This window comes from Xyrauchen texanus, chromosome 7 (assembly GCF_025860055.1).
Source record: "Xyrauchen texanus isolate HMW12.3.18 chromosome 7, RBS_HiC_50CHRs, whole genome shotgun sequence".
In the NCBI taxonomy this organism is placed as follows: domain Eukaryota; kingdom Metazoa; phylum Chordata; class Actinopteri; order Cypriniformes; family Catostomidae; genus Xyrauchen; species Xyrauchen texanus.
The window spans coordinates 4,827,688-4,841,809 of NC_068282.1; the positions used below are offsets into that span (position 1 = coordinate 4,827,688).

Below are 14,122 nucleotides of genomic sequence, written 5' to 3' on the forward strand. Positions count from 1 at the left end.
ACACTACTGTTGTCAGGGTGACACTGGCATCAGGTTTGTTTGGACTGCACAGTACAGAAATGGGAATAGAACTAGCATGGACAGAAGAACGACAAGGAGAGACAGATGTTCCTACAGTATGATTGAAACTGAACACGCAGATTCACTCTTGCGTGTTTTGCCACAGTTTCCATCAAGATCCAATTATTATATTGTGATGCATCTGGATATTGAATCATGACAGATGTAATGCTATATGTATTTTTTTCGTGAAGTGGTTGGTGAAATTTACTAGTAAACTTGTAGTCAAGTCAAGAAAGCTTTATCGGCATGACTGTTAGAGTTTACAGTTTAGCATTTTACAGAAAGATAAAAAAATTAAAAATAAAATATAGGTATGAAAAAGAAGAAAAGAGTAAAATCCAAATATTGTGGGAAAGTGAAATACAAAATAAAGTCTTCCATTTCTACTAAAGCAAGAAAGAGGGTCAGACTTGTTGCTAAACGGCATGGATGGTCTTAGATGGAAAATAAACATACAGAAACAGACAAAATAATAAACAAAGATAAATCCAGTTAGCAGTGAAAATCAACCACATTTACCCTTGAGATTGTGTCCTCCACATGAACAGGAAATAGAAATGAGAAGAAGGAAAAGAGGACGAGAGTAGATGCAGACCCCCCAGAGAGTTTAAACGGCAGGGGTCTCTGTGTGTGAGCACACTGGCATTAGGATCGACGAATATGCCGCTCCAAACCAGTTTAAACAGTCCTACACAGCAATCAGTCATATGGTGCCTCGTCTATTGAGAGATACTAAACCACGCTGATGTTTAGATCAAAGACCGTCTGTATGTGAATCCAAACAACAGCGTTTTCTGCCAAAACACCACTCTCGTTTCCACAACATTTGGACAGTTTTTGTACCATTCGTCTCTATAAAATGACAAATTATGTTCAGGATGTGTCCAAGGAACATCTGATAGTCTATTTCGAGTCATTCTGTCATGGTTATTTTGGAAGAAATTCAGACATGCCACTTTTTAGTGTTTCCAAAATGAGGCAGATTTATACTAGACTACTCATGAGGTTATTTTCGCAGTATATTGCCGTGTTATTAATGAACATGCCATTTATTCTTACTATTAAAGTGGTATAAAATATTTCTCAAGTGATCAAACAACATGTTCAAACAGGAAGTCGACAGTTCCCCCATCAGACATTTTTGCATCAATTCAATAGTGATCGCATTTCCCTCTATTGCAACTAACCTCTGAGACACAGGTTCTAGTCCCGTGAGAGCCAGGAATAATTGCGTTCACATAATACATTTTTACTCTAGTGATGGTTAGGTTTAGAGTTGAGGTATTGGTTAGAATAAAAAATATATGCATTCCTGTTGACTATATTATTTACGACTAAAAAGGCTAGTTGCTTTTGGCGCCCCCCTATGGATATTACACCTGGATACTGGAGCGCACACGTTCCCATTAGGGCTGTCAATTGAGCAGAGAAACTAAAGTCAGCTGATTTTTAAATTGACATCGTTTCCGTAGTCCACAAGAGGGCGCATTGGGTCCATATTCTCACATATTAAGTCAAAAGTCAAATGAGCGGGGAAAACGCTTCAATAGAAAGTCCACATGGTGTTACACTTGCACTGATCACACAGTATGATACACCAGACTCCATAATAATAGCTAAATACCGCTTTGTTTTTATTTATTACAGTTGTATGTAGTGTAGCAATATTCCCAGATAGCAGTGGTATTCGGCTGAAAACTGTTGTGAAGCGGCTCAGACTATGAGCCCTGGCCAGGGGTTGTTCAATCACACATAACACAACAGAATGGAACCGAACTTGAGTTCTCAAGACACACATTTCCAAGTTGAACTCTGTAACAGTTAAGGATGGGCAAGGGACCCTGCCCTTCTAGCTGTTCTGTCAGCAGGTGGTCCACCCCGCCTCTGTGAACCTGGAAGAGATGAGGGGAGGCGTGGGGAAATGGAAAGGGTGAGCAGAGACACAAAGAGAAAGAGAGCGAGGAGCGAGAGAGAAGAACTTGCTCGCCGTCTTCCGGGTGCATTGTTGCCCGGTCCTCAACCTCACCTCCGCCCTCTGGCGGATGCCAGCTCGCTCCTCCCCTGGCGGACAGCAGCTGGTCCGGTGGACGGCAGCGGTTCCTCCGGCTCTCGTTGGCCTACAGCGACCCCTCCGTCTCCAGGCAGACGGCCGCGGCTGCTCCCTTGATGGATGGGAGCGGCAAGGACTCTGTGACAGCACAACTCTCCTGGGTTTCGGCACCACTGTAACAGATAAAGATGGGCAAGGAGGAGGCGGGAACCGGCTGAACAGTAAACGTACATTTTAATAAGAAACTAAACATAAAACAAACATAAACCAAACACAGAAACACATGTAACACGGCAATATACGTCTGTGTGTGTGTGTGTGTGTGTGTGTGTGTGTGTGTGTGTGTGTGTGTGTGTGTGTGTGTGCTCTCTCTCTCTCTCTCTCTCTCTCTCTCTCTCTCTCTCTCTCTCTCAAACTGGGGCCTCCAGCTCCCTTTTATCTCACTCTCTCTCTGATTAGCTGATTCAGTGCCTGCCGTGCATCATCACTGCCCGGCCACGCCCTCCTCCTTGTCCTGACAAAGTGTTTAAAAGTCCAATTGCTTAATCTGAGAAATTGTTATATAAGAGCAAGATGCAATGGCCAAATGCTTTTGCAACCATCCATTTGTTTAACTTTGTAAACACATGCTTGACAAACATCTTTGTTAACATTTTGTTTATTCAGCATCTCGTGCAGGAGTGCTTTATTTTAGATGCTGTGTCTAATTAAAAAGAACATCTTGAGACATGTGCTTTCTGTTAAACTGTATTTGTTGGAATGTGTCTAGCGTTTTTAGTGCAAGAATGCTAACGATCTGAAGTCGTGCTTGGCACACATCCAAAATTCGAATGCACAGTTTCAGCATTCGAATGAACATTTTTTCTTAAATTCGACGAATATTTTAATTTCACATTTTTATTTAACAGCCCAAGTTCACATTTTTTCAACAACATTTCCCACTTCGGCCACTGGGAGCAGTGATTTGAATTTCAGTTAGCGTAGACTGAATTCAGAAGCAGATCTTTTGACCTACTGTCGTCGTATTCACAGAGTGATTATTCTGAAATTTGAATTGTTGCTAGGTGGTTACTTTCTGACTCACGTTTAAAGAACCCACCCCCTTGGTACATTTTAGGTTACATTCATGTCTGTAACACAAACAGTGGAGAACTGTTAAATTCTGAAGTTTAACACTTTGGGTTAGGGGTATGTTTCAATCCCTATCCTGAAGTTTGAACAATAATATTGTGATGATTGCTTGCCGAATAAATTAATAAAAAAAAGAAATGAGAGTACTGCACATCACAGAACCCTCTTTTTAAAATCTTAAAGGCACAATGTTCACGTTTTGTGAACAGATGTCTAATTTAACCTTAAGCGGTCATTACTGCCTGCCAAAATATCCAAATCTGCAAGCAACTTCATGTAACCGAAACAAATCCCCAATTCATCTAAAATAGAAGACAGGCATGCTACAGTGCATACAAATCCGCAGCATCAAAACAAATGGCAATTACCATCTCATGACAGCACCCTTAGGACAAGGTCGTAATTGTATTATTGTTTTATAAACTCTTTGTTTGGAAACAAATGAGCTAATAAGGATTTCTTTTTTTTTATTGTAGAACTAAAGGAAATGAAATCAAAATGACACCAACAAAAGGTTATTAATGGTGACTGAGGGTCCTGAAGGCAGTAATTATAACAAGAATTAAATTTTCATTCCTTTTATATCATTAATATTTCTGTCTTGTTTTATTATAGGAAACTGACATCCAGTACTACGATTCCAAAGCCGACTCAGATTACGTAAGTGACAGTAATTTGTATTTTTATTGATTGTTCCTGTGATGTTTCAGATGAAAACCATTTTAGTGCAAAAAGCATTATTTTTGTGTGTCCCTGCTGTGATCTTGAATGGTTTGTCATTTATTTAATACCTTTAATAGCTTAAATTGTTTTTGTCTGACCTGTTTTTCTTTTAGATACCTTATTAGTGTTTCACTATCTAAACAAATCATGTTTTTCTCTCTCTCTCTCTCTCTCTTAAAGGGATTGTTCACCCAAAAAATTAATTCTGTCTTGATTTACCGACCCTCATGTTGTAAATCCAAACCTGTATGACATTCTTTTGTGGATCACAACTTCACTAAGTTATGAAAAACTTTTCTTATCAAATTCTAATAAGACCAAACATTAAATATAAATTAGATCTCCATTAAAACTCTTGAAATGTCACCATGCTTCCACACATCATACATTCATGTACGTTTTCATTCTAAATGTGACAGGTCACAGACTGTCTCTTTTGCAACATCAACTGCTTGATTGTTTTTATTTTGTCGAGAAAGAAGCCGTTATATCAGATTTCACTCTGGCAGTATAGGTAGATGGGGAATGGAGGTATGGTGAGAGAGAGAAGAAAAAGTATGGGCCGAGAAGTCATAAATCAGTGAGTGATTTTGTTCAGTTGATGCACGGCGTATGATTAATGATTCAGCACTTAAGGGGATGTCAGCGTCTCTAATTGGAGGACATCGCTCATCATTAAAGTGGTCAAGGGGACGGTAGATCCTCCTACCACCCCCATGACCCCTACCTCGCTACCTACCGGCTCGAGAAACACAGGGGTCGGAAGGCAGTACTGAGGTTGATTTCCTCAAATGCTCAATTGCAGACATAAACCCAGACTTCTCCAGAAATGTTTCAGCTTTGACATCACCTTAAATGGAGTCATCATCTGTAATCTTATTTCTCTGAAATGCCATGACGTGTCCGTTCTGGTTTGGTCTCACTAAAGCTTGGTTCCAAACCCAAGGATGCTGCCTACCTAGACAGCTTTTAAAGGCATATTAGGCATGTTCTCAAGGCTGTTCCAAAATGTAGGCAGCATAATAAGGCTACCATCTAAGAGGCGTTGACACCGAAAGCACTTTTTTCATTGTTTTTCTATGTAAACATATGCGAGACGGACATCTTTGACCATTACATCTCTGGGGGCGGTGGGGGTTCAGCATTTTGTGCATAAACGCCTCATTTTTAAGACACAGTGTCAATTTAAAACACAAAGTCGCTGTTACAAATTAAAACAACTTAATATTTTAAAAACATGCTCGAGCCACCTGCATTCTGTTCTAGCATTTTTAACGCAAGAACACATTCAGTGAAAACATTTTTGTCGTAACCATGTTCATTTCGCACATGAGAGCTGTGTTTATAATGGCTCCTACACACTACACAACTTTCAAAGACATCATATCATGGTACCATTCATATTACACAACTGTCTGTCTTGTCACTGAAGTTGTAGCGTTTTCAATACCTACACGATGAATCGGCGACAGGGGTGAACACATTACAAAACATTTCACTATTGACGAATCCCCGACGACTCTGGACTCCAAATTACGTTTCACAACAGAGCACACACGAGAAGTGATACGAAAACAAATGCATGATCATATGTTATGCATTTCAGAATATAATGTGTTTTTTTAATCATATATTTTATTGGTTACAATATGAAAAGTACCTCCTACTGAAAAATCTACCTACCGGTATTTGCTCACCTGACTGTCCAAGAGAATTTCTCTCCAACTCTTCTCTTTCTCCACCCAGTTGTGCAACAGTTCAGATGAAACATCAAATATTCACTGGTGCTCCTGCCAATATTCCACTAATCTTTCCACCATTTCTTCGGTCCAATGAGACCTTCTTGATACCGCAGCCATGCTAGTTGATGTTCTGTTGCAGGTACATCAGGACTCCTCCCACTGAAATTCCTGTGCCCCGTTCCTTGCTCTCTCATTGGCTGTAGGTCAACACTGCTATTGTATTCAGTCAAAACATATTTTGTGTTTTGACCGAAGTGTAAACTCGGCATAAGACGCATTTCAATTGAATACAACTTAAACTTTTAAAAAGCCATCTCAAGAGACTTTCTGTTCTCTCTTTTTTTGTAAATGCAAGAAAGTGTTCATCTCAAGCATAAATGCTGCTTTTTTTAAGATGCCATGCCAATTTAAAAAAAGTCAACTTCTAAAAAAGCATCTTGAGACACTTGCATTCAGGTCTTACTTTTTATAATGCAAGAACGCATTCGATGCTAAGTGTGTTGCAGTTGTGTTAGTCTTGCGCAAGATCCTTGAATGTACCAAGGCGTCTCAAGACACCTGCAATCTGTTCTAGCTTTTGGTCTTTGTAAACGTTTGTCAGAAACATGTTTGTCTTGTTCATTAGTGCCGTGTTCATAAGAAGCATGCCAATTTAAGACAAATGTAACTTATAAAATGCCATCTAGAGACACCTGCATTTTTTCATCCTTTGTTTGTAATGAAAGAATGTGTTCGTCTCATGAATGAGAAATTTTTTAGGACACCATGCAAATTTCAACTTTTAAAAAGGCATCTCGATACACCTGAAACCTGGTCTACATATTTTATTGGTGTGAACTACAGTAGTTAGTTGTTAATGTCTCAGTCTCAAGCATGAGTCACTGTCTCGAGACACCTGTGTTCTATTCTGGCTTTTTTAACACAAATATGCAATCAGTGTAAACATTTTGGTCATAAACATGTTTGACTCGTGCATGAGCTCTGTGTTTATAAGATGCATGTCAATTTAATTCAACTTCAACTTTTAAAAAGCCATCTCGAGACACCAGCACTCTGTTCTGACTTTTTTACAATGCAAGAACATGTTCGTGTCATGCTTGACTGCTGCGTTTTAAGACGGCATGCCAATTTAAAACAACTTCAACTTCTGTAAAAGCATCTAGATACACCTGCATTATGGTCTACCTTTTTATAATACAAGAACGCATTTGGTGTGAACTAGTTAGTCACGAATGTGTTAGTCTTAAACATGCAGTACTGGAAATGGTGAGTTCCCTGAGTGAATTTTGTTCTTACTTTTTTGTAACGCAAGAATGCGTTCATCTCATGAATGAGATGTTTTTTATTATTTCATTTTTGTTAATTTTAAAACAACTTTTAAAATATGTCTCAAGATTCTAAGGCAGCAAAGCATGTGTCCTATATGAAAAGGCAAACACAAAATGTGCTGCGACAAACTCAGTAAAAATCCAAGATGGCGTATTATTCAAGTGACTATAAATTTGTACAGTATGTCTTTATTTTACTCAATACTGAAAAGTATCGACAAAAAATGTATGAAATAATTCAAATGAACCTTTTCACCCAGTTTTTGTGTAATATGTATCGTTTGTGTTTATAAGAGCATTGCGTTCTCCATCATTGGCCGTTCTAATGAACTCTGGCCAGATGTTGACTCTTCCTTATAGCTACTAAGGAAAACTTTGGGTTGATTTGTCATCATATTTGCCTTTGGTTTGTGGAATGATTTATTGAGAGTCACAAATGAGCCTCTAATCAGCGTTCATAAGTGCTTGAGATATCAAAATGCATACTTGATGCTTTGAGGTTTGATTCTCAAAATTGGTATTATTAAGAGAAGTGCAGACAGGTGTCCTACAATAGCAGAGTATCCACCAAAGGTGGAATTCAACACATTAAAGGGTTAGTTCACCCAAAAATTCTCTCAGAATTTACTCGCTCTCATGTCATCCCAGATGTATATGACTTTCTGTCTTCTACTGAGCACAAACTAAGGTATCTGAGCTCTGTAGGTCCATACAATGCAATTTAACTTTGGCCAAAAAGCACATAAAGGAAACATAAAAGTAATCCAAAAGACTAGTGGTTAAAATCCATGTCTTCAGAAGTGATATGATAGGTGTGGGTGAGAAACAGTCCTTATTTATTGTAAATCTGCACATTCACTTTCACATTCTTCTTCTTTTGTTTTTAGCGATTCACTTTCTTTCTGCATATCGCCACCTACTGGGCAGGGAGTAAAATTTATAGCAAAAAAAGGACTAAAATATTGATCTGTCACACCTATTATATCACTGTAGAACAGTTAAAGGATGGAGGACAGGAAACAGGTCTTCAGCACACGGTAAGCCTTTTAATTCCCTTTTTGGTGACAGCAGTAGTAACATACACACACACAATACAATAAGGACTCAAACACTGGGTTTGCTGTCGGTCTCTCTCTCCCCATGCTCTGTGGCTGCTGGCCTTTTATCCGCTCTCCTCGCTCTACTGCAATTAGAGACAGGTGTTAGACATAATTTGGCTCAGGTGTGAGCGCCCTTACCGCTTTTCTCTCCCGGACGGGCGCTTGACCACGCCCCCGCTGCCACAATCACTTCTGGAGATATTAATTTAACCAGTGGAGTCGTGTGGGTTACTTTTATGCTGCCTTAATGTGCATGTTGGAGCTTCAAAGAGTGTTCACCATTCACTTGGATTGTATGGACTTACAGTGCTGAAATATTCTTCTAAAAATCTTTATTTGTGTTCTGCGGAAAAAAGAAAGTCATACACATCTGGGTTGGCATGAGAGTGAGTAAATCATGAGAATTTTCATTTTTAGGTGAACTATCCCTTTAACTATGTAGACGTTCCACTGAAGTTTATTAACCAGAATGGGTCAATACTTTTTGTGTTCATTTTGAACATTATATCAATTTTTTTTTTTTTTCATATAAATTTAGACCAAACAAAACTTAATTTTTGTTGCATTAAACGTGTGCTTGTGTGTGCAATACTTTTTGGGACATATGTGTATTTGTGTACAAAATAATAACCAAATCAAAACATTTGTTTCGTGCAAAATCAGAACCATTTATTTGACTTTTATAATTCCAGATGGCAAACATAATCTAAAGCGATTCAAACTGCACAAAATATTTTTTGAAATGAAAGTAATGCATTACCATGATCCAGATGGTAAAATGGTTTCATCTTTAATTGATTAAGTTGCCATTGGTCCAAAAGCACAATCTTATTTACATTCAAACCCCAACATCTGCCTGCTGCATGATTTGCCAAATGTACTGCCGTAGTTTTAACGAATGACTGCGAGACTGAGAACCGACATAAACAGAAGTGTATACGTAAATGCCATGTATACAGTATTCGCTAAAAAATTAAATTCAATGTTAATTCAATGTCCTGTAAATAGATAGTTGTCCCAGCATTTATTTATTTATTTATTTTTTGTCTAGTTTGTATTGAAATAATCAGAATTTTAATGTGACCTGAAGCACTCCAAAGATATTTAATTCAAGGAGCAATGGTGGCTCAGCGGTTGAGGCTCTGGGTTGCTGTCCAGAAGGTCAGGGGCTCAAGCCCTAGCAACTGCCAAAATGCCACTGTTGGGCCCTTGAGCAAGGCCCTTGACCCTATCTGCTCCAGGGGCCCCGTATCATAGCTGAGCCTGAGGTCATATGCAAATAAAAGAATTTCACTCTATATGTGCAAATGTGTGACAAAAATAAAGGCTTCTAATTGAATTAAACGTGCAACATGTTGAAGCCATGTGACAACAATGTTTTAACAGTTTACTGAAAATAGCAGACTGTATACAGTGTAAACTGCACAGTATGCAGTAATCTGTACGCTAGTGTTTCCTTCTCTATTTATTTTGAATAAAATGATCCATGTTTGTTCAAGCTTAAAAGATGTTATCAACTGTGTTTTTAGAAGTTATTATTACATTAATATTGCTTAATGCATACATTTTTAACTGTCAAACATAAACACACACTTTCACACTCAGAAGGCAGAAGTGGAGCCCATGAATAATTTAGTTTGTGATTAAAGTGAACCCGGGAAAGATAAATGTGTGATTGAAAGAGTCTTTAAAATGTCATTTTTGGGTCTCGCAACCTTTAATTAAACCTCGAAAGCAGGGTGATAAAATTAACAAATTGGCTAATGAATCGAGTTAAACAGGTGGTGTGTGGATGGGGAAAATGAACCAATCAGTGTGCCCTGTGTGCATTTTAGCTCCTAATTAGAAGCTGTCTTAGATAATTATGACTGGGCTCCAAAGACAGTAAAAAAACAGAACACTCAGGTGGAAGAATAAACCTTTCTCAAAAGGAAGTTTCCAAACCAGTTGCCTGAGACATGTGTAAACAAGCAGAAAAGTTGGTGTAATTGTGTGTGCCGATGATGTGCTGTCATTAAAAGTACAGCGAAGTATGTTGCGGCCATTTATAGCTTGAGTACGGTTTCATATTTCATCTTTACGAGACCACAGTGTTTATTTTTGAGCTATTTTAAGATTATAGTCTGCCTTTATTACCACAAAATTATGTAGAATGGAATGAAATGCAGTTAAATACTACTAAGATTTTCTGATTCTTCTGCTTCTTTCGGCTGCTCCCATTAGGGGTCACCACAGCAAACCCCGGTGGCTTAAGATTTTCTTATTAATGCTCTAAATCAGGATTTTTTCAAATACAGCCCAAACAATATCACTGTATTCATGAGCGAATTCAATGCAATGTGTCATCTCAAATGAAATCAAAACAGGCTTGCTCGTTTTTGCATTTCGAGGTGGTTATTTTCATCCTCCTGTTTGCGTTCATGTCACATTTAGGGCTATCAGAAAACCTCTGTCTTTCGGTTTGTCCCAACAACTGCTTGTAATTGCGTTTTAATAGACAATTGAAGGTAGGCCAGAAATCAGTCCTCACACTTGGCAGGAGGCTTGAATTAAATTTTGCAAAAACAAACCCATTTTTTCACATCATCCCCCAATAAACCCGTGGCGCACTCTATTGTGTGATTAAATCGAGTGTGTTTGATTGTATGAGATTTGATTATCTGAACTTCAACAAGTGGAAAATGATTGAATAGTGGTGATTATCGAATACAATTTTAGACTTTAAATTATAATATCTAGATTATAATAGCTTGTTTTTTAAGTTTTCCTCATTATTAATAGTGTTTTCAGGTTTCAAATATAGTTTTTCATTGTAAACACACTTTGCATGCAGTATTTGACTTGTCATGCTCAACATACATGAAGAATGGGGTATTCACTGGATGCAAGTTATTAAAATCCAATAATTCTTCCCTTTTTATTTATTTATTTATTTTGAACTGCCTTAATACGTTCAGTCATTGAAGTTCCTTGAAGTGCCAGACTTTTTGTGCCAATTTTGTGACTCGAGACGTATTAAAATGCTAATCAGTGGCCTGTGTGGCGAAATGAAGTAAAAGGGTATAAAGGCCGTCATTCGGCACTCATTGTGGTGAGTTATTGACAGGGTTAATCGCCTCAAGGACTTCAGTGCGATGTGATAGCCATCACTGACGCTAATTGATTTTTAGCAATTTGCGACCACTTTGATACCTCCTGTTGTACTGTGTCGAGGATTAATGGTCTGGTAATGTATTAATGCTTTTCCTCAAAGAGCTGCTACCTTTTTAGTTGGGGAGGCAGGATTTACCCCTGCCATGTCAGAGTAATTAGTGTTTGTCTAATTAATCACGGATGCATATGTTTGTGTGGTTTTCTGCACAAAGATTTGCTTTGTGTCAATCAAGGGTTTTATAGTATTTATTTTGATACCATTTTCAAATTTACTACAATTTTCAGTTTAGATTGAATTAGTTTCAGCAATGAACTGTTAGCTTTAGATTTCATTTCATAGACATTTATATTTGGTTTCAGATTAAATTTCAGTAATTATACTTCTACCAAAACAATTCTGGAATTATTTACATTCATCTACAGTGCATTTTGTGTGATATAATTGGCATTTTTAGCACAATTGTTATATATATATATATATATATAATCCTGGTGTCAAGGCCTGTTCACACCAAACCCATTTTTTCATAACTATGGATTCCGATGGTGCTACTCATACAGAGTCCGACAAATTGTCCTCCGGCAATCCGAAGGTTTTTACGGAGAGTGTTCAGATTTGTTTTTCTTTGCACTGCGATGAAAACTGACCAGTGAGATAGCTGCATCTGCTCAATCTAGCATGATGGTGGCGGCATTGGACGTGCAGTTGATGCACACCCCCCAAAATGATATACTTAAAAATAAATAGATGCAGTTAATGAAACCCTGGTACTGCAAAGATAAACCCAGTCTGTTTTTGAAAGTCTGCTTATGGTGTTTTGTCTTAATGTGCATTATTTCATGTTTATCAGTGTGCATGTTATATTCTAATGGCATGAAAATGGCAGCGAGGTTCAGAAATTAGTTTGCACTAAGCTCGTAGTGAAATATCCCATAAAAAGATTTGTTACATGCAATGTTTTAGACAAACGAATTGCAGAACCACACTGCTATTTTTATTGCAAGGATAATATAACAAAGGATTGCATTAATTTAAATAAAGAAAAGATAGAAAATAGGATGCATTAATATATGCATCCTATTTTATACGACACTTTGTTAAATAAATCCTTGTTGTGTACAGTACAGTACTGCATGTGTATTTATCACTGTACCTTGTGTTATAATATCCAGGCATTATAAAAAGAGATGTTGGGTTCTGGAGTCTGTTTGGAAGACACTCATTGATAAATACATGTGCAAATATAAAAAGCTTTTTTTTTTTTACTCATCTCACTCACGTTCCAAAACACAGATTATATACTCTTTAAAATGCAACAACTCCATAAAAAGAACATAATGAAACAGTTCTGCTGAATTAGGTCAGTAAAAGCTTTAACAGCGTTCATTATATTAATCTCTAACAGCTGAAGGTAGAAGACAGATGACTGGAATAATGACAGGAGTTTGGTATAACGACAGCACCACAACAGCGCCACCTACTGTACAGGAGTGAAATAGTTTTTCATTTCATGTTTTACGGACACTGTGTGAATAGACCTTCTGTGAGATGTTCGGCTCACAAAAATGTCATGGATTTGGTGTGAACAGGCCTTCAATCAGTGCAGTGTGTGTGTGTGTGTGTGTGTGTGTGTGTTTTGTGGTTTATGAGGACATTATTTTAGGTTACAAACTATTAATTACGAGAGTATTATGCTATAAATGTGGTTTATGAGGAGACCCCTAGTGTCTCTGTAATTCAAACTATGTTTTTTGAAAACATTTTGTATGAGGGTTAGGTTTAGGGGAAATAATCTATAGTGTGTACAGTATAACAATCATTATGCCTATGGAGGGTCCTCATAAGGATAACCCCACCAACAGTGTGTGTGTGTGTGTGTGCGTTTGTGTGTGTGTGTGTGTGTGTGTTTGTTTGTTTGCTGACATTTCTGTTTCTATTTGCAGCAGTCAGAAGGTGATGATGGAGAAAACCTCATGGAAAACCCAAACTCTATCTCTTTGGAGTTTGTGGATGACCCTAACTTTAAGAACAAAGTCAACTATTCATATACTGCTGTACAGATTCCTACAGACATCTACAAAGGCTGTGAGTACTGAAAAACACGTTCTCACCCGAACCCTGATGTGATATATGATTACACTAAAAGTGTTTGTCTGTTAAACCTAAAAATGTGTTTAATGGGGTAATATAAACATCAACTGCTTTAACTCCTTTGGGTTACACCAATGAAAGTCATTCTAATTGTCAGATCAGGGACAAATAACTCAAAAATTATTCTTATGTTAAAAACTTTCTTAATACAGGTTCCTAATCTTATATTGCATGATTCATCTGTGCATGTTATTCCAATCTTAGACCTTTTTTTAATCAAAATGTAATAACTTGCTCCACCTTTAAAACAACATTCCCTCTTATTTTTCCACCTCTTCCCCTTAAATGATCTGGCTCTATTCTGGTACTGTGAGTAATGCCTTATTTTTACAATCAAATCAATTCCAAATTCCTGCCCTACATTATTTTGTTGAATACCCTGTTTCAGTTGGTAATACAAAATCCAACCAAAGTATGAGCAATAGTAGGCCTAATAGTGATGCTTCCCTTTGCAATCACCATTAATAAAGGGTTGTATTCCAGTGGAGATTACTAACTAATAAATGTTAAAATATACCTTTAGAAGAAAAATGTTTGCTTAAATATTTCATTTGTATTTAGAAAGTGTTTCTAGGTTGCTCAATTTGTTAACTTGACGACTAGGACAGATGTTTGTTGTATAAACTGTGAAACTCCCTCATCTGTCCTTGATGTTGTTGGCTTATGGGTAATGGATGATT

At 37.6% G+C, this 14,122-nt stretch overlaps 1 protein-coding gene across 1 annotated transcript in view; it reads left to right on the forward strand.

Moving 5' to 3' along the window:
* LOC127646241 (voltage-dependent calcium channel subunit alpha-2/delta-2-like) overlaps positions 1–14,122 on the forward strand; it is a 320,645-nt gene that overhangs the window by 210,088 nt on the left and 96,435 nt on the right. The window contains exons 5-6 of the mRNA XM_052129737.1: positions 3,860–3,904; positions 13,235–13,376. Of these exons, the coding sequence (XP_051985697.1) occupies positions 3,860–3,904; positions 13,235–13,376 (187 nt within the window). The remainder of the gene's footprint in view (positions 1–3,859; positions 3,905–13,234; positions 13,377–14,122) is intronic.